The sequence below is a fragment of the Ctenopharyngodon idella genome, chromosome 9 (assembly GCF_019924925.1).
Source record: "Ctenopharyngodon idella isolate HZGC_01 chromosome 9, HZGC01, whole genome shotgun sequence".
NCBI classification, from domain to species: Eukaryota; Metazoa; Chordata; class Actinopteri; order Cypriniformes; family Xenocyprididae; genus Ctenopharyngodon; species Ctenopharyngodon idella.
The window spans coordinates 15,692,009-15,712,599 of NC_067228.1; the positions used below are offsets into that span (position 1 = coordinate 15,692,009).

Genomic DNA, 20,591 nt, shown 5'->3' on the forward strand with positions numbered 1-20,591 from the left:
ATTAGGCCTAAAACATTGTTGTGACAAGTATAAATATATAAAAATGCATATTTTTGTGAAAATAAACAACTTTTTCCTGTTGTTCATATCTTCTTTCCGCAGGAAGTTATTTTTTCTGTCAGTGGCTTAGCACACAAACTGTGCCAGGCGTGGGTTATATTCATGAATATGAATTATTTTATGTGACGTTTGCCCTAATTGATTCACTGAAAAGTGGAAGTTGGTAGCCATTGTATGATTACCACCTGCCGTTCAGCCCACTCCTAATCCAAACAAGCAATCCAGGGCGGGTCTTAAAAGTTATCATTTTACTAGCTGTCAACATTTTTTCCCCCTTCACATCACTGTTAAGCAAAATAAACCATAAAAAAAATCCCGAAAAAGTGTGGAAGACTAATTTTGTTATTTCTAACAGTAGGAGGACAGTTTAGGCATGTACAAATCTACATATCAGATCCTTGCTGGTGAATTTTAATGCCGTCTGAGCATGTTGAATTGGAGGTGGAGCCTGCCAGTGATCTGTTACAAAAGCGATGCTTCGATGGCTGTAACCACGGTGCTTTAAAGGAGATGGATTTAGAGAGTTTTAGCATGATGACAGTCCCAACAGATACAACATGCTGTCAGCATGCTAAATTGCTCTCTAAGAAGTTAAAGAAATCTCTAAATCCAACACCTTAAAAAAAAAACTCTTCAACCTCACTAAACTGAGTCAGTAAAACTGGATTCTTGCAGATATGTGACTAATGTTTAAGGGTCTGCTACTTCTGTTTTCCATGTCACGGGACAATATATTACATACAGTAAATGCTATCAAGTTTGAATACATGACAACAACACAATTTCTCAGGCATTACTCACCTTGCCATGGCCACACCAAACACACAGCCACCAACTAGGGACCAGAACCCGATCCAGCCAGCGTCCACCTGTAAGAACAGAGAAATGTGTGATCAGAGGGGATTATTCGCTGCTTGTGATGCTGGACATCACTCGTGATGGAGCAGCCTGATGGGTAGTGAGCTAGGAGCGCCTGCAGTCTGAGCAACTGTGTCTATCAGAGAGAAGAATAAACTGGCAGACTTCATGCTGTCCACGAACATGTCTTTGATGAGCAATCTGGTTCAACAGCAGACTTCATCAAACAGATGGTCTGTATCAGGCATGACTGAGGTTATCCACAGTATTGATAAGAGCAGGGATACAAAACAAGTTACTCCATGAGGACTAAATAAAATGTTATATACTGTTTGTCAAAGCAAAGGTGGAACCCCCCCCCCAAAAAACAGATATGCTAACAAATGTTTGGGGTCGGTAAAGTCTCTTATGCTCACCAAGGCTGCATTTATTTGATAAATAACAAACAACAAAAATTATTATTTTAAATTTTAATTATATTTCACAGTATTACTATTTTAATTTTTAAATGTAATTTATTCCTGTGATAGCAAAGCTGATTTTCAGTCATCAGTGTCACAAAATTCTTCAAAAATCAGTCATTCTAATATGCTAATTTTGTGTTCAAGAAACATTTCTTTTTTATTTTCAATGTTGAAAACCATTGTTCTGCTGAATATTTTTGTGGAAACAGATTCATTTTTCCTCCATGATTTTTGGATGAATAGAAAGTTAAAAAGAATAGCATACTTGAAATATAAACGTTTTCAACATTATAAAAGTCTTTACTGTTACTTTAAATCAATTTAATGCATTGTTACTGAATAAAGTATTAATTTCTTCCAAAACACGAAACTTTTGAACGGTAGTGAATATATATATAGTAGTCAACATTTGAAGTGGATCAAAACCTTTCTTCAAAGTTGTCCTAAAACCTTCTTCTTAGGACAACTTTGATTAACTTTTTTGATCCACTTCAAATGTTGACTACTGTATATAACATGCAATATCAGTGTTTTCCATTAATTACATAGTCTAATCTGTCCACCACAGTTTCATAATGAACCAAAAATATTTTTAGACACTTCACAATAATAACATAACTCTAACGTTGTGTTTTGCGCCATTGCTTTGGCAAAGTACTGTCAAATGAACTAAAAAAGGTTGATATAGCTTAGTGCCATTATCAAATCACTGAGATTTAAGTAAATAAGTATATAAGTCTGCTGCGCTGCATTTCAAAGTGAAATGCGTTCTTTGTTCACACAATTATTATTATTTTATTTGTATTATTATTTGTTTGGGTTCCTAAAACACCAGTGTAAATGTATTGTAGATTGAGAAGCTAAATTACAACTAAAGAGAAGTTTAAGTCCACTTTAAAGTCCTTGTAGAAGTCAATCCAAAGACTTTTACTCTGTTCAATTTGGACACTGAAAATGAGTTAGTGCACCAGATTAACGCATTTAATTTTTAAAATGTAAGGTGTTGTTAGTCTCACAAACTCCTGTGGGGAAAACTGCAATATTATTAAAAAAAATTTATTAATAAAAGTTCTATCAAACGACAACTTTTAGACTACATTTGACCCATTTGTTTGTATACTGTAAGTCTTCTCCAATAAAATACACTGGGGAGAAAAATATACTGTACAAACAGAAAAATTATTCTGGTCAGAAAAAGTTACAGCATCAGTCTTTGATTTGGCTGATTTGATAGCTATCGATGCTAACAGAGTGATCAGAAATGCTGGCTCTGTCTGGGCATCAGCCTTGATCCCCTGGGGGTGGTGAAGGAGAGGAGAATGCTGGCTAAGCTCTCTTCCATCTCTCACCCAATGCAAAGGACTGTCACTGCACAGGAAAGCACCTTCAGCAAAACACTGATCCCACAACAGAACATTTCCTTACTTAGTTCCAACCTGCGGCTATGAGGACATACAACTGTACTCTGAGCTGAATCTCATTATGTCTTTGGAAGGGTTGTAATGTCACTATTCAGAGAACACTGGGCTCATGAATATTACTTCGCTCATTGCAAGCTAATCTTCCTAGGCCAGAGTGTCAAAGTACCTAATTAACATTAATGATTCATGCTAATTCATATAAAAATTCCATGTTGTGTTGGGATGTAGTAGAGATGAACTGAAATATCAACAATTTAACATCAGGACACGTTCAAAAATCATTCAAATTCATTCCACCCCTTTAAAATGGTCAATAACACACTGACTGGATATTTCTCTACATAAATGTAAGGTCAGTCTCGTGAAACATGATTTGTGACACTCAATTTGAGCGCAAATGAACGTGACTTTTATTTGACAGCTTCATTTTACTAGAATACACAAAATTGAATGTAATGTTTATTTTAGCATGTGTGGAGATTATGCACTGTGCATTTTCAATTTATCCAGCTTCTTAACACTGTAATTTTTCCTCTCTGGACAAGCACAATCTCACTAAACTGCAGTAAGACACTGCTGCTCCAGGGATTTATAAGGTCTGAGGATACATGTGCTGATGAAATGTCCTACTGCAGGGGTAAAAGACATCTTTATCTCTTTGAAATAAACATCAAGTGCTAAAACTACAGTGAACCATACCATATATCAGAATGTCATAGATCATGCGATTTTAATGAGAGGCAGCAGAGGTAGACTACATAATTCAATATCTGCCAATGGGGATGTGCGCTAAAAGTTTAGGGGGAGTGGAGTGGCAGAGAAGACGCTGGTTTTGGCGCCCCTGGATGTATTAATTTCTATTTCCCATTCTGTGATTTATGTCTACTGCTGTAGTGCTGCTTTTTCATACACTATGCTATTTCTTTTGGCTAAAAGTGTAAATCGTGTGTCCAAAGAATTTTTTCAAATTCTAATTTTTCTGTCATACAGTATAGTGCATTGGGATGGTTAGGACTCGGGACAAGGTGGAGAATGATACAGCAGATATCCCAATTACACTGAGGTTACATGCAGTTCAAAAGAAAACTTGGGAGTGGCAATTCAGCACCCAGTTTATACTGACACAATATAATGTATGATGTGTTTTTGTTATATGTTCTGTTGTGATATCATACTTCTAAGAAAGCAAACACTTTCTCCATGTATTCTAGACCTCCATGCTTGATGCTTTTAGCTCACTAACATTTTTACACTGGAAGCCTTAGGGGCAAAAAACACAGCATCACTCACTGAAATGGGTTTTAAAATCAGAAAACTACATTGCACCCCTATAGTTTTAATCAGGTTGAAAGAGTTCCACACACACCATTACAAGAGCTTTGTTCTGAGCATTTTGAGGCCGCTCTAATAAAACACATTCTTAATGTTTCTCAAACCCAGCTAAGCTCCTTGAGTTTGATGATGACTTTCCAAGGGCAAAGGGTGTCTGCCTAATCAGTGCACAGCCATTGTGCGCAGGCTTAATGGCCATTCACCATTAATGAAGCAATTAGACAAGACTGATTAATGTAGCGGTGGACCATACACTTAAACGATGCTATTATTGTTGTACTGCTCTACATGCTTACTGCCTCAGGGCTCTTCCATTCCACTCACAAATTACTGTGTGCGAATGTGGAAACTTATTTGTTGTGAGTGACTTCTGACACCAATCAAAATGCAAGAACTTAACTTATAAACCTTCACACCATGACTGGATGCTTTTCATTGCTTTCTATCCAAGTCAACAGAGAAATCATTCAATGTAAAGTAAATTGCTTACACTTTACAATAAGGTCACAATGATTAATGGATTAGGTATCATGAAAAACAACATTAGTAAGAATGAATGTTTAGTTCATGTTAATTGTTGCATATACTATTCAATACATTAGGGTTGTCAAAAGTACTGATTTCAGTACCAAGTCGGTACTGAAATTTTAAAAATGTGACGATATCAGCATTTCCCCCTAGCATTTTGAGCGCTGTTAAGTGGATTCTTAAACACCTACAATACCCCTTTTCCACCGAGGCAGTTTGAGTGCTGGTTCAGAGCCAGAGCCTAGTTTCAAATCAGTTCTTTGTCTTTCGGCACCCAAAGCACCAGCTCCGAACCAGGAAAAGTGGTTCGTTCGTAAGTAGCACCAAAACATTGCTGGTCTAGAAAGTAAGAACCACTTGCGTCAGGGGCTGAGGAGGGGTTACCGTGACCAACAAGAAACTTGTGACAGGCATTTTTGATATAGCAGTAGCAGCAAATCGAGCCAAGAGCAGCTCGATTGAAATCTCCGTCTATATACAAATTATGGCGAGCCGTGTTTGGATGCCGATGTAAGTTCGCAAAGCCATGAGCATCAATAATAGCGAAAAGTCCACATTGTTGATGGAAGGCTTGTTCGAGATGCATCGGAGCAGCACGGACCGATCGGAAGGTGACATCGGAGTGCCGTGGGAACGTTTGTAGAGCACACGACTCCTTGCGCTTTTGGATCGTTCTCGCAGTCCTTTGATGTCATGCATTGGCTTCTTGCAGAGCGATCGGCGCATCTCGAACAAGCTTGGTGTGTTTGTGTTTGGTGCTGCCACGCTAGCTTTGCTGTGAAATATGAGACGTATACATGACGTAAGACCTGGCTCTGTGCTGGCTCTCTAGCCCGTGGAAAGGCAAACCAGTTCTTAGAAGGCTCGTCAGTTGAACAAGCTCCGAACTGGCACTAGCACTAGCTCTGAACTAGCACCTGGTTTGTGCTGGTGGAAAAGGGGTATGATTGGTCACTGTGTTTGCGCTTTGGATCCGTCTATGAGCAGATATATTAGGGATCCGCTGATAGACGCCTGCTTTCAAACGCTCCAGTGTGTATCGATGTAAGCGATCGGTGAAAAGCGTCAAAGATGTCTATTTACAACATGTTTTTGAAGCGTTGATCATTGTAGACAATCACAGGCTTGTTGAGCTGTTGAGCACGTGAACACAATGGCCAATCAGAGGTGTTTAAGAATCCGCTCAACAGCGCTTAAAATGCTAGGGGGAAATAATGGTATCGAAACATTTTTAAAAATTCAGTACTGACTTGGTACCAAAGTCGGTACATTTGACAACCCTACAATACATACAACCCTATTGTAAAGTGTTACCACCAAAGCCAAGGTTTATGAATTCTGCAGTAATTCTTAATTTAGTTTTTCAATGCCAGGTTTTCAAAGTTATCCAGGCTGAATTAATTGCTGAAGTTTAACACTTAAAGTTTTGGATTTGGAACAAATCCCGAACCAGAGTGTCAGAGGAATATCAATACACTGCTGCCTTCTAAGCACTTCCAGTTTTTTTTTTTTTTTTTTACAATTCTTCTAGAAATCTATATATAATTTCAGTTTGTCTGATAACACTTATTTCTCTTCAACCAGATTTAAATGACTAGGAAAAAAGACCTTCTCAACAATAGTGAAATATTAAAATGGGAGAAGGAAATGCTTGCGGCGTACGCTTTCAATTGTTGTTAAAAAAAGAACTGAGACTTGAATGAGAAGACGGAAAATTCAAATTAGTCTCACAATGGCTTTGGCAGCAAAGACATATTGTGGAAAAAGGAAAAAGGCCTTCTATCTTCAACTTGCATGATTTTCTTTCCAATACCTGCTCAAAGACCACCTAGTTTACCTGGAAAAGAAGCTACAAGACATGAAAACAACATCTTTGTCCCCGCAAGCCCGTAATTCAGCTGGGCATAGAATGCTGTGTGATTGCTTTGGCCCATAACTCTCACATTTCAGATGCAAATGTGAGGAGGCTGGGGAGAATCAGAAACTCTGAGGTGGAGAGCTCATCTCATTAAGCTGTGGTTGGCCCATCAAAGATGAAGTACTTTTGTGAGTATGCAAATAAAAGCGTCTTGAGCATGTATGTTTGATTAGATTCTGATGAGCTCTGTTTGGAGAGGGAATGGCTGGAGAGGGCTATCTTCATGTGGATAGCTTTGGATTTTTTTAAAACTATAATTAGATGTTTTTAACAGCTTGTTTTGAAGTTCAAAGTCCACCCATTCAGGCCTGTCAGTTTTTTAAATGAGAAAGTATAGAAAGGCAAACAGTATTTTAGTCAGAGTACTCAATACTTCAATGTGTGTTTGAACACCCAGGGTTAATTATGAGTCAATAACCATTTAATCCAGGGGAATTAGATTTCATTTTGATCATAAACGCATTGAATGTGCAAATGATTTACACATCTGATTACGTCAGACACACACAACATATCGAAACATACAGTGGTGCATTGCTGCCACATATTATTTTTCCACTCAATTATGTTGTAAGGAGATAACGAGATGTTATGTTGTTTAAACAATACATTTTCTCGTAATAACAATATGTTTTTTATGTAATAACGAGATATCACGTGACGTGACAATGTGGGAAATAGGCCTTTATCACAGTCCATGTTCAAAAAGTGGAAGCTTCAGATAATATACTAAAATATCTTTGCTGTAGCTTGTATCAATGGCAGTGCCCATAGAAGGGTATTGTTGTGATTTATTGATGTATAGTTCATCACAGATACTTCATCAAAACACATAAACCACAGTTTATAATCATTAGCCGGGTATGATGAAACAGAAAAATGCTGTCACGTTATTCTGATGTATATTTCATTATTTAAAGTGGCGCGCACAAGCCTACTGTATGTGTGTGCACAATACCTCTGACCATCAAGTCTGACCATCATTTTATTAAAGAAATGCAAGAATTGAATACAAACAACATATCACATTACACAGTATTAGTATTTGACAAGGTTATGCATTCCATAAAATATAAATTATGAGTAAAGACTGTACAAATTAAACAATAATAATGTTCATATTGCTTTCATGCACTTACTTTACTTTCCGACACAATCATCAAGTGCTAAATCAAACTGAAGTCGTTCCTTCAAATAAAGAAATATTTCCAGCCCAGAGTCGATTATTCACATATAACTGGTTTGATCATCTTAAATGAGTTAAATCCTTGGGGTTTGAGTGCAATAATTGGATAGCATTATATTGCAGACAGATTGGAGATTAAACATAATAAACATGTCTCTACAATAAAAACAACAACATTAAAAATAAAACACTAAAATTAGTGTATTCTAATTATTCTTCCGGCAGAAACTTAAGCAGCGTGCAGATAATTTTTTATCTCATAACTCTGGCAACAGCGGCAGCGATGGCAATCGCCTCGTTCACATAATGTTGCACATTGAAATGGAAGATTACACACATGGTCAGGTATCATGTAAAGCTAAAAAATGTTTGAAATACTGTTGGTTATTATCAAGTTCAACCAATTTAGTTTAATTTTCTTGTCAAAAGTGACAACCGTCCATTGACAATAATGCAGGCGGAAATTTAATTACGCTACAAATTCAAGCCGGATGTGACGACACAGGGACTGTGATAAAGGCCTATTTTCCCACTTTGTCATGTCATGTACAAAATATGTCATTTAACGATATAATATCTCGTTATAATGGCAAAAGCATATCATTTTGATGACAATATTTTGTTATTATGAGAAAATATATAATTTTACTGACACATTATCTCATTATTATGAAAAAAAAAAAACGTATCGTTTTAACACAACTTGTTATTACGAGAAAATGTGTTGTTTTTAATGAGAAAAATGTCATTTTAACAACATAGCATCTTGTTATTAGGAGAAAATATATTGTCTATCTGATATAACATCTCATTATTACAACATAATTGAGTGGAAAAAATATGTAGAAACATATGGGAATGGCCTAAAATAAACAGGTCTTTATATTTGTAATTCTTCTTTTCCTGGAAACCTTATGATTATTTATAATGTATCATCTAAATGGGCCAAGCAAGGAATATGTCTTACCTGGCTGACTTTAACAGGTGTTAAAATCATGTCCAACACGCCGGCCCAGCCGGCAACAACCCCTGTGGGCACGGAGTAGGCGAGCGCTATCATCAGGAAACGCATGTTGCTGAAAAAGCAAAAGAAAAAGATGAAGATTTATGAAAACTTTTAGCAATAGAGCACTATGAAAGCACTTTAAGATACTAGGCTGTATTTTGACAGTGTACGACTCCCATTTTTGAAAGAGCAACAGATCTTTCAGAACTGTCACGAAACTGAACATCAAAGCTTGTGCATCTCACACAGAGTCAAATATTGTACAGTTTCCTTCCTATGCCTTCCAGCCTTCCACAAAAACATTTATCCTACCTTGCAGCCCAGTGACAGAGAGATAAAAATCTCCCGAATACAGAAAATACACAGAACTGATAGCAGATGCAGATATCAGGCAAGCATAATGTTAGAATAAAGACATGCCCATGAGCAGTGCTTTGTCTTTCATTGATTTAGCTTCCTTAACCAAATATGATTCTTAAGAGGACACTGCACATTATCAAACAAAGAGTCAACTTTCATCTGAAAAAATGATGCAAATGCACCAGTGAACTTGAAATTTACATGCTAATCCAATTGCCATTTTAGTCAGAGTAACACTGACTAAATTAACGAATATGACATGAAAATGAATTGACTAAATAAAAAAACTATGATTTAACAAAATATTAGAGGTTATTTTTAATTATTGAAATCCTGCAGAAACAGAAAAATTGCAACTGAGAATGTGCAATGTTAACAGATAGCTTTCTTTAGGTAATATAGACCTTAATATTGAGAGTTTGGCCAAGTAGGAACTGTTTTGAAGATCTAATTAAACCTAATTGACCCACTGGGCAAAGCTATGCATAGTATCAGTATCTGCATGTTTTTAATAAATCATATATCTGCAGGGCACAGCTGAAATTTTACTCTTTCATAGCATTATCTATGAGATTCACTAGCAAGTGTTATTTGCCAACAAATCCTTCTTGAAGCTAAGCAACAACATAGTTGGTCTGTAGATACAAGCATTAATACAAGCACAGTGCATGGTTTAGTGTACTGTCAATTTTGTGGTAATCCTGCCCTGATACAAAAATCCCTTGCTATGAGGGATGCTTTTTCTTCATGTATTAGCATTTATATGAGCATCTATCCAGTCGCTGGATTGCTGTAGTCAAGACTGAAACAGGTCGAGAATCCCTTCGTGGAATCAGCCTTTATGTGCGCCTTCTGGCAGGCCTCCAATCAGTCCCAACCCAATTAGAATCACCCTCCCTTCTCTCTCTATTTTTCCCTCAAGAGTCTCAAACAGTGTCTCCCCAACTTACTTGAGAGGAAATGTTTCCCCCCTATAAAACAAAGCATCTGAAACCAATCATGAGAGCTCTCCAAAGATGCTTTGTTTATCTTTTGAAGCGGTGTGCTTTATGGAATTTACTCATTGCAGTTTGGTTCTTGGTATTTGAGCCTTTAAGGCTGTTTTCGCTAACACTTTATTTTAAAACAACTACCTATTAACTATTATTAAGCAGTAAATTAGGAGTTTATTGAGGGAAAAGTCGTAGTTAATAGTTTATCTGTGTTCCCTGTACTAAAGTGTTACCCTGTTTTCATACTTAGTTAAAAAAAAAGTTTGACTGTTCTATTGGGATCTAATGCCACAAAATGAAGACCATGCAAGACAGCCATTTTTAACACCAAGTCCATCAACACTAATACTATTCTATCATCACTTTTACCGCAAAAATCAAACACTGGATAATGGTTCCCATAAAGGTGCGAACATGCACAAACAGATTAGACCTTTCCAGGCTTGTGCAAAATTGAGATTATAAGATTATAATTCATTTTAAAGGAATTAGAGATCATATATACCTTTTAAATTCATGAAATTTTAATTGAATTGGCCACACCATACGGGAAACTGAATTAGAACTTGAATTGGAATTACAGGATGTTAAAGTTTGGCTTGTGGCCAATCTTGTGTTAATCTTGAGTAGATATACAGTAATATTGCATCCTTCATATCTCCGATAAGTCTTCAGTTTTATCATATTTACAAAAGATAGATATGCTGTACCGAGTCTTTCCTAAAAAAGCCGAGCTCCTGGGCAGAGCTAAAGAGTCACGAGCACTTTGCGTAGAGATCGTCTGCAAGCTGTGACATCATTATACATAAAAAGGGAACAAAAACGTTCATGTTGTTTACATTTTATGCACTTACGCGCCGATTGCCAACAAAACACAGACATCTGATGCAGCTTTACTTACCACCCGCGATCTGCAAATCCAGCGCCGAACTGGGAATTGTTTACAAAGTATTCATTACCAAAATCCCGGGAACAAACAAACATACATGCACAACTCCGTTTCTGACCCAGAAAAACAAACTTCATCCACTGTTCCACACTAGGTTCTTTGGGAAGCTGAAAAAGGTAATCTTTCCCTCACAACCAAAAACACACTCCTTTGGTGACAGGAGCTGCGTCTCATTTCGGAGGCTGCGTCCTCTGGAGATCGCATTTGAAGGCTGCATACGTCATCAAGGATGTCATATTTAAGAAAAGTAACCGTAATAAAATTGACTGATATTCATTGTGAGGTGTAAAATACTGTAATTTCTTTCTTACGTTGCAATCTAACTGGAACTGGGACACAGCCATTGCTAAAAAATCTCTCGGCTTCCGTATCCTGACCGAAGCGTGTTGATGGGCATGCTCTTGTTCTGGGTGATGTGTGTGTGTGTGTGTGAGTGCATGCTTATCAGGGAGAAGTGCCTATTCCACCCTTTTATGATGTCATAAAAGGCATACTCGAAAAAATTCTGTGAAACATGTTCACAACCGGAAGTAGTATATTTGGCACAGAAATACTCAGTCATACGTCGAACTCGTGTTTTGAAACTTTGGCCATGTTTAGCATGAGAATGCAACTCTTTAACAGTGTAAATAAGTCAGAATGCATGAAATAGTATTACCCCCCCCCCCCTAAATATTAAAGTGTTTATATAAATTTAGTAAAATTTTCTATAGACTTTCTATATATTTCTTTTCTAAATAAAAAGTACATTTGTAATTCAAATTGCAATTCTGCATCTTGTTTCTAGCATTTCAGCTGCAGTTCTATTGAGATTCTCAGAATGTGAGCTTTTTTTTAAAGGTTTTTGTTTTTTAGAGAAAATCAGCTTTAAAAAAAATACACTATTATACAAAAAAAATGTAACAGGAGAATGCAAAGATGCTAATTACTGGCTGGCTAATAATTGGCTGTCAAATTAATTACTTGTAGAAAATTTGAGTTACGTGTCACGCTACTTTCAGGTATGAATTGCTGGATGTGAAGGAAGTTCTACCATCTACATCCTGACTATTAACAGGAAAGTGTGTGGAGAAATCAAAGCATGCTTTCAGTGTCTCATGGCAGCCTTAAAGAGGGCAATGGCAAAAAAAAAAAAAAAAAAAAAAAAAAAAAAGGTGTTGATCGAGAACCCTTTCTCCCAACTGTACCCCCTTCATTAACCTCACAGCTGGAGGAGATCGATATCCATGCAGCTTTTTTCCCCACCAAGAGCTTATTTAGATTATGGGATATGATGAGAAAGCCTTTCTTTCCTTTCCTTTGACAGGTTTGGGGGAGCCATCAAGCCAGAAGGATCATCAGCTAAGTGCTATTTGTCCTTGGCAGGCCCTGTTGGGATCTAATACCCCAAGAAGAGGATTTTGCAAGACATGGTCATTTTTAACACACAGTCCATTAATACCAAAACTATTCTATCATCACTGTTAGTGCAGTAATCAAATGCCGGATAACGGTTCCTTTGAAAGAACAATGAAATTATGATGCTCTCTGCAACAAACAAATCTGGCTTGAAAACGTTAAAGACTTAGCAAGTCAGGTGAGCCAAGGACTTAGGAGTTCAGAGAATGGAGGTGAAATACAATCATGATCACACGAACCCAGTCCGTATCCAGTGAACTGTCCCTGTAGACTAGCGGTTTTACAAAGCTCTACCAATCTGCTGCTTCATTCAGATACAAATGTGAAACGGCTACTGGAACTCTGCCTATCGGAGGGACTCCAGACAGCATTACAGTCTCAAAAGGGTAACTCCGTCCATTCATGTTTGTTCTTCTCTTTGCTTTCAGCTCTGCTGTGAGTGGGAAAGTTCTCTCGTTCCTCGGAGGGGGTCGAACTGCAGACTCTCTGCAAAAGTGAAGTTCAACAGTCCTTTCCAGTCCACACATTTCAGCCAATTCCTCTAGTGTTGATGTGAGGACATATTCAAAGCAGGGATGGCTTCCTCTGATCTGTGAATATCAACCTCCCCAAGCGTTGCGGGTGAGACTACATCAAGAGGATTCTGACTAGCTGTAACAATGCCACTGTGGTCACACTGGCCTTGATGAACTTCACTGGGTTTCTAAATGTACAGATTAAGATGTTCTATTAATTAAGGATGGTCAGCATGTGACATCATAAGGCTTGGTAATTAATCTGCAGGGAAAGGATCTTGTCTTTGATGTGTATTAAATGACAACCACAGCATATGGTGAGTGGCAAAATGACAAGATCCTGTTCATTAAGATTCTCTTTTGTAAAAGCAATAGTAAAACTTCAGAGACTGTGCTGAGATCAGAGAGACAGTATCTGGAGGTTACAAAGGGGCTAAAATAACAGATGTCCATTTTTGTGTCCATGTGCAGATATACCCAGTGCAAAATCTCTTTTGAATGCCAATGAGGAACACTGATATTCATGCTCTAAATCCATTTTCAAATACAGTAAATATTGTGTTTAGGTCTTTTCAAATGTTTGAATTTTTGCACTTGGATTTTTAAAGGGCCACTTTTTTTTTAATCATTTATTCATTCTTATGCCAATTTGAATCAGTTGGATTGGTCAGGTGGTTTGTCCTCAGAAGAACACAAAAGCAGATATTTAGCAGAATATTGCTCAGTTGCTCTGTTCCATAGAACAATGGCAGTTAGCGATTCAAGCACCAAAAAGAAAAATGTACTAATGTATTCAATATGACTTGTGAAATATGCAGTACCATTCAAAAGTTTTTTTTTCATTATTTTTAATTTTTCATTATTTAGCAAGGATGCAATAAATTGATCACAAGTGAAAGACTTACATTGTTACAAAAAAAATTCTGTTTCATATAAATGCTGTTATTTACCAAATATACATATTACAGTTTCCACAAAAATATTAGGTAGCATCGTTTTCTGCTGTGATAAGAAATGTTTCTTGAGCATAAATTGAGCATTTTATAATGATTTCTGAAGGATCATGTGACACTTAAGACTGGAGTAATGGCTGCTGAAAATGTCTGCTTTTTTCCATGACAGGAATAAATTACATTTCTAATATTTTTAACATTTTTATTTTTTTAACAAAATAAATGCAGCCTTGATGAGCATAAGAGACTACTTTTTAAATACATTAAAGTATCTTACAAGCCCCAAACGTTTGAATGTTAGTGTATTCAAACCCTTTTAAACCTGCTCTGTGTGAAATAGATCAAAGTTATTCAATGATTTTGACCAATATACTGTAGTTTTCAGTGCATCTGCATTTTAACCTGGGGTGCTGTGACAGGCACAAGAACCAATTAGTGGTGCACAGTTACTTCTCTGTGTAAGTGTAGAAGACTTTTTTTTTTTTTCTTTTTTTTTTTCAGTTGAACTATTCCTACTTCCAAACCTCCATTCCTTTAACAATTCTCTTTTCAAAACAGTTAAAGCAGTCTGGGAAAAAGAAGGATCATTGTTATACCTCAGCAGCCTGCAGATACTGCTCCTGTAGCTGAGACGTTGGCTAGCCGCTGCCACGCTGGGAGGGATGGGCGGTCTGGATGGGAAGTAGAACAGCACAACCACGAAAAGTGCTGCAATCATCCCAAACTCTGCAAGTTCACAAAAAAAAAAAAAAAAAACATTTATCATGCGGCCAGAGTGTCAACATCAAATCTCACAAAGATTTTACGGATTCAGACTTAATCTATCTCTGTTAATTAGAAAAAGAGCTTAACGCGCCTGGCATTTCAGTGCAATTTTCAGATACTAAATTCAAATTAATGAGAGAGATGGAGTAGCATCCAAACCAACATCATTAACGGCCATTAGATGGCTCACATTAATCTAGAGTTAACCATGAGTCTAGCAGATTTATTACAATCCTGTAGAGGGAGGAAATGCACAATGAAACAACTGATCAGCTCATTAACCCTAGTCCACGAAAAGCTCCTGCTTTCCAACGAGCTCATCCAGTGCTGGAATCTGTGACAGTGCGACCAAGTTCATTATTGAGCATTGAGGTAACCAAGAAATTTGGCATACAGTATCTCAAAACCAGATGCACTGACTCTGCCAGCACAGGCTTCAGGTTGAGTTCCTAAATTTTGTGTCCTCCTGGGCACGGTACACATGATGAAATGTGCATCTCATTTCAAAGGCTGCATCCTCCGGAGGTCGCATTTTTATGCCGCATACGTCATCGAGACGGTCTCATTTAAGAAAAGTAACCATTAGATTGCCAAGTAAGAAAGAAATTACAGTATTTTACACCTCACAAGGAATAACAGTTTTTTTATTCCAGTTACTTTTCTTAAATAAGACATCCTTGATGATGCCAAATGGCCATACGCATAAGCGTAACTTACGCGATGTATAACGTATGTCATGGCGTAGCATAATACCAGTAGTACGTCGCGCAAGTTATGCTTTAGACGCAAGCAGAATCAGTTTGGCTGGAAGCTAGTTATTTTACTTTATAATATGTTAAATATGGATATTTTTCTTACACAAACACATTGCTTCACTTCAGAAGGCCTTTGGAGTACGTGTGGAGTACGTTTATAATGGATGGATGCACTTACTTGAGCTTCAAACAGGTGGTTTCCGTGCACTGCCAATATAAAGCTTGGGAGCATCAGGGTGTTTACTAATATAACTCAGATTGTATTCATCTGAATTAAGAAAGTCCTATACACCTAGAATGGCTTGAGGGTGAGTAAATCATAGGGTAATTGTCATTTTAAAGACTTAAACTAATCCTTTAAAGACTTGGTTTTATTAGACTGGACAGATCACTGACTCTCTTTAAGTTTTTCTTCTTCAGTGTGTCAAAATCCAGTGCATGTGGCTGCATCTTGATGCCCAATCTTGCAGTAAGTGGCCCAATGTTGCAGTAAGTGTCACAATGACCTCTAAACTACCAGCAAATCAATGTCTTTTCTGTGTATGAACGTAAAGGCAACATCTCTCAACTTAAACAGAGACAGAGTATCAATCTATTATAGGCAAAATTTCTCTCTCTCTCTTTCTCTCTCTAAATGTTTTAATTTTCTGAATCAGTTAAGCAGAACAATGTGAGGCAATCTTTATAGTGAGGTGAACGCAAAATACATTAAGACGTTTGATTGTGGTATTTGGAGAGCCACCATGGATGGCTTTCTTGTGATTGCTTTTCTATATGGCTTAAAATAATTTAATATTGATTCAGAATAAATGCTGTTGCTGGATTGTCAGCTGACAACACCGTACCTGCATAAAGAACAAACTGTATCCTGTCTCCTATGTGGTTTTGGTTCCAGTAGATGGTGCTTCCCAATTTCTCAGTGTCATTGGGTGCAGGGACAGCTAATGGACCAATCAGAAAGGCGCAGGCTGACCCCAGGTAGCCAATAAGTGATGCAATAGCGGTGGCCGTAGCCCTCTGATCAGGAGCAAACCAAGTAGTTGAAAGGAGAGGACCGGCGCTCATAATGGTAGGACCAGCTAAACCATTTAAAAGTTGTCCTCCATGAATCAACCTGTAGATTTGAAAAAAAGGGGGAAAATTAAAGACACCATGTGTACACAATGACACAATGTATTTTTTACATTTTAAAGCAAATAAAGAAAATATGGGTGTGCTTTTCCTGTAAAAGTCACAGTCACAATGCTATATTGCACAATGCTGGCCTTCAAGGGCATTGCTATGCATTGATTAAGTGATCTGAGAGTTTTTAGGATGTTGCTATGCAGTAGTTAGGGTTTTCTGGGCTGATGCTTATACTGGCCCAAGTCAAAAAAGGCACCTCAAGTATCTATGATATTTTTATTTCTAAATACACTTAGTTTCCTTATTCAAATTAATGCATGTCAGACAAACGTCTGAAAGTATTAACCATTTAAATTAAAAAATGTTTACAAATGCAATCACCTGAGATTTGTTGGTCTCTAAACACAAATTGCTGCAGCCCCTCCATCAGAGTTCTATCAGAGTTGAGGTTTAATAGCAGGGGAAACAAAAGAGCTTTATCTGTGAGACAGGATGACTGAGTCCCAGCGGGGAGACTTGTGATAGCCTAACTGCCTGAGTAAACGCTGCAGTGCTTGTCCCCAGAATAGATCTTCAGCATTGGCGAAGATAGAGAGTGACTGAAACACTTTTCCATTTTCTACAGCACAGATGCACACAAAACCAGACCGAAATGATCTTTTACCTTCATGGTAAATCACTATCATAAAGATCAAGAGGTTTCTTGTGTCAAGTTTTTTTTCTAGTTCCTTCCTAGCAATTGTCACTAACTGAACAAAATGTTTTAAGGTCTATTCTTGTGTTCATGAAGATGTCAAGTTCTTCACTGTGGCTTGTTAAAAAGAGTGTCTGAGGAACGGTAAAAAACCTCTGAAGTGGAGGATTGATAGTATACTTTAAAACCAGCTCACAAACGCATTTGGTTTGGTCAGCACACATCATATACAACATTTAAACAGCCCTTTAAAAGGTTCTTGAACCTTACAGTCCGCAAAAGATTTTAGTTCAAACTAAGTCATCGATCATGCAATGCTCTACTCAATCCCCTATCAAATATTATGTGAAAGATCCCTCGACTATTACTCTCTCTTTTGTTCCAGCATGTTGACATCTGATTCTGCAGAAAGGTGTTTATGCATTCATATAGCATTTTTCTTGACTGACATTAGCCCCTGTGACACTATATTCATGATAAAGCCTGTGTGTTCTTCCTTGTAATGAAATGGGCTAGAGTGCACTGTGGGATTTTTTTCCTGAATAAGAAGAAGTGGTCTACATTTGCATTGATTGCAATCATTGTGATACCACTCACGTAGCTCATAATTGGATCGCAGATTATTCTAAATCCTACACCTTGAGTCGATCATTATTATGACTTTACGTTTGTCAATTACAGTTGGAAACAATGAAAATTGACAATTCTGGGACAAAGAATGACTACAGATATTGCCTACTATATCAAGGCCAATGAATTCCAGTCTGAATGGATTCTGTTAGCTTACTTTAATGAAGTAATAAAGCGTTAGAAGAACCTTTACTATATTGTGATTGTAATCAAATAAAGGCCAGTGTTAGGCACACCTCTCAATGAGGTTAATGAGTGTTTAGCATTATAAATGCATTGTGCATTTTAGTATCTGGACCGCTGCATAGACCAATCACCATCCAGGGCTGGAATTATCTGTTTTATAATATTAAGTATGGGTAAAAACTTGTAGACGTGGGACTTTCTATGCCAGTGATTGTCTATTGTCTACCCTGGTGGGTCTACCCTGATCATTCGCTGCCAATAACATCCATATTACGTGTTCATAACCCGCGTTGTCTCTTCAGATGACGAAGTTCCACTACATTTCCATGTTCTGTTCCGTACATACCAACACAGAGAAACGTTCCTACACATGAAACATGAAGCTAATAAACATACGATTATGACAGCATATGATTTGTATGCGATTTTCTTGTTATTTGGGCTATTTTTATAAGAATAAAGGATGTTTACATGAGAAATGCTAAGCAGATGTAACGATTAGCTTATTCTAAAATGCTACAAACAATTAGTTATTACAAGATACAATTAGTTATTACAAGCACTCAGTGGTGGTTTACAGTGGGTTTAGTAAAAGCGTAGTATTAATCTCATGTGTAGCTTGATGCCAATTGTAGCTATAATTCACTTGTTACCCAGATACGATTATATTCCATGACTGTTATGTTGTCTAACTAATTCACGTAAGGTTGTAATTGTTTCGTTTTGTTTTCCAAATGCTTTTTGACAATAGGTGGGTATGTATATCGGGATCAAAGGGATGTGGTTGGGCAAGCTATGAAATGCCAGAGTAAAGTATGCCACAACTTGCATTTGACAATGGTGTTCTTAGCATAATTTCTCCTTACAAAATCAAAGCAATGTCAATATTTTCAGCTGCTGAATGCAAGCTTTTCCATATTCCAAGCTAGCTTGCTGCAATGGTGACATCACCTGCACACATGAGTCGTGACTCGTGAAGGTTACAAAAATCAATCTAGGAATGATTGGATTGTTGGATTTCAAATCAGTGGTTGAGGCAACAAAAATAACATTAAGCTATTTTATGGATGGTAACAGTAATATTACTACTGAAATATTATTAGTAATTAGTTACACTGTAGTTACTGCAAAAAGTAATATTATCACTGTAACGCATTACTATAGCAATTCATTACTGCCCAACACTGTGTGTGTGTGTTCACTTGAACCAGACACAATAAAAAATACAAAGATGCATTTACTAGGAATCAAAATTTTCCATTTTCTATTCAACCCATGTTATGCCACATCAATTTAGCATATTGTACTTAACAGTTCATGGTAATATTAATACATTTGAATGTTTGATTTAGGCCAGTTGTGTTGTCATTTGTATGATTAACAATTTTAATATCATGTTAGGTCGCCGCATGATGTCCTGAAGCAAAAGCTGCTGAGAATCAGTGTCCTATGCTATATTTCTTCAGACGACAATCCGATTTGAATCAAAGTAAGAGACGAAAAGGGAGAAATAAGTCTCACGCACGGAGAAATGTAAGGGCAGTGGAAAAGTGGTAATTTAGCCTTAGATGATTCAGATCTGGCACGAACATTGTAAGAGAGGATTCTTTGCTTTCTAACGAAGCTGCTGGGCTAACAGGATTCGAATGCAAATTTTATAACCTCCATGAAAGTGACTGAGTAACATGTTTTATAAATGCTCTGCTTTATTCTGACCAAAATTTCAAGTCAAACTAAACTAAACTAAAAGTCAAATCCAGAATAAAAAAGGGGCCATTTAAAACACACTGTCAGTCTTAAACTCACAGCCAGTGAAGACATGATATAAACATGTCCTTCATTTAATCTACAGAGGGAAAAAAAAAAATAGTAAAAAGACTGCCTGAAATTTCAGTTCAGTTTGGCTGGCAAGGAACATTGTGTCTCAAACCAAGTGACTCCTCTTCACCACCAAAAATCGACAAGCGCACAACGGCCTTTAATCTGTGTGTGGAAAACATCTGCTGCGACGACAATCACTGTTGATTTGAGAACAACAATTGGCATTTGTAATCAAATGCCATTGTAAAAAATTGTCTATTTTATTGCAACTACTTTCTATCATGATTGAATCTCAGCACAGAGTCATTCTGAGACCAAATCAATGCTTTTAAATAAAGATTTAGGTTAATAAAAGTAACTGAAAATCAGAGAAATCCAAGAAAGAGCCTGATTAAAGAAAAAGTTCATACAGAAATTTAAATGATGTCATTATTTACTATTCTTCAAGTCGTTCCAAACACATATGCCGTTATTTTTTTTCCCATAGAACACAAAAAGATATATTTAGAAGAATCTGTACTGCTCTTTGGCAAACAACCACTGTTCATATAGTTATCACATCTGTCAAAAAACAAAACAAAACAAAACAAAACAAAAAAAATCATAAAATAATAGTGGTCCATTTGACATGACACAGGGCTTCTGAAGCCATAAGATAACTTTGTTGGAGGAACA

The 20,591-nt window shown here is 37.1% G+C and overlaps 1 protein-coding gene across 1 annotated transcript in view; it reads right to left on the reverse strand.

Annotated features, from left to right (window-relative positions):
• slc49a4 (solute carrier family 49 member 4) overlaps positions 1-20,591 on the reverse strand; it is a 41,504-nt gene that overhangs the window by 13,888 nt on the left and 7,025 nt on the right. The window contains exons 3-6 of the mRNA XM_051904923.1: positions 16,306-16,574; positions 14,537-14,666; positions 8,735-8,843; positions 862-929 (exon numbers count right to left, since the gene is read on the reverse strand). Of these exons, the coding sequence (XP_051760883.1) occupies positions 862-929; positions 8,735-8,843; positions 14,537-14,666; positions 16,306-16,574 (576 nt within the window). The remainder of the gene's footprint in view (positions 1-861; positions 930-8,734; positions 8,844-14,536; positions 14,667-16,305; positions 16,575-20,591) is intronic.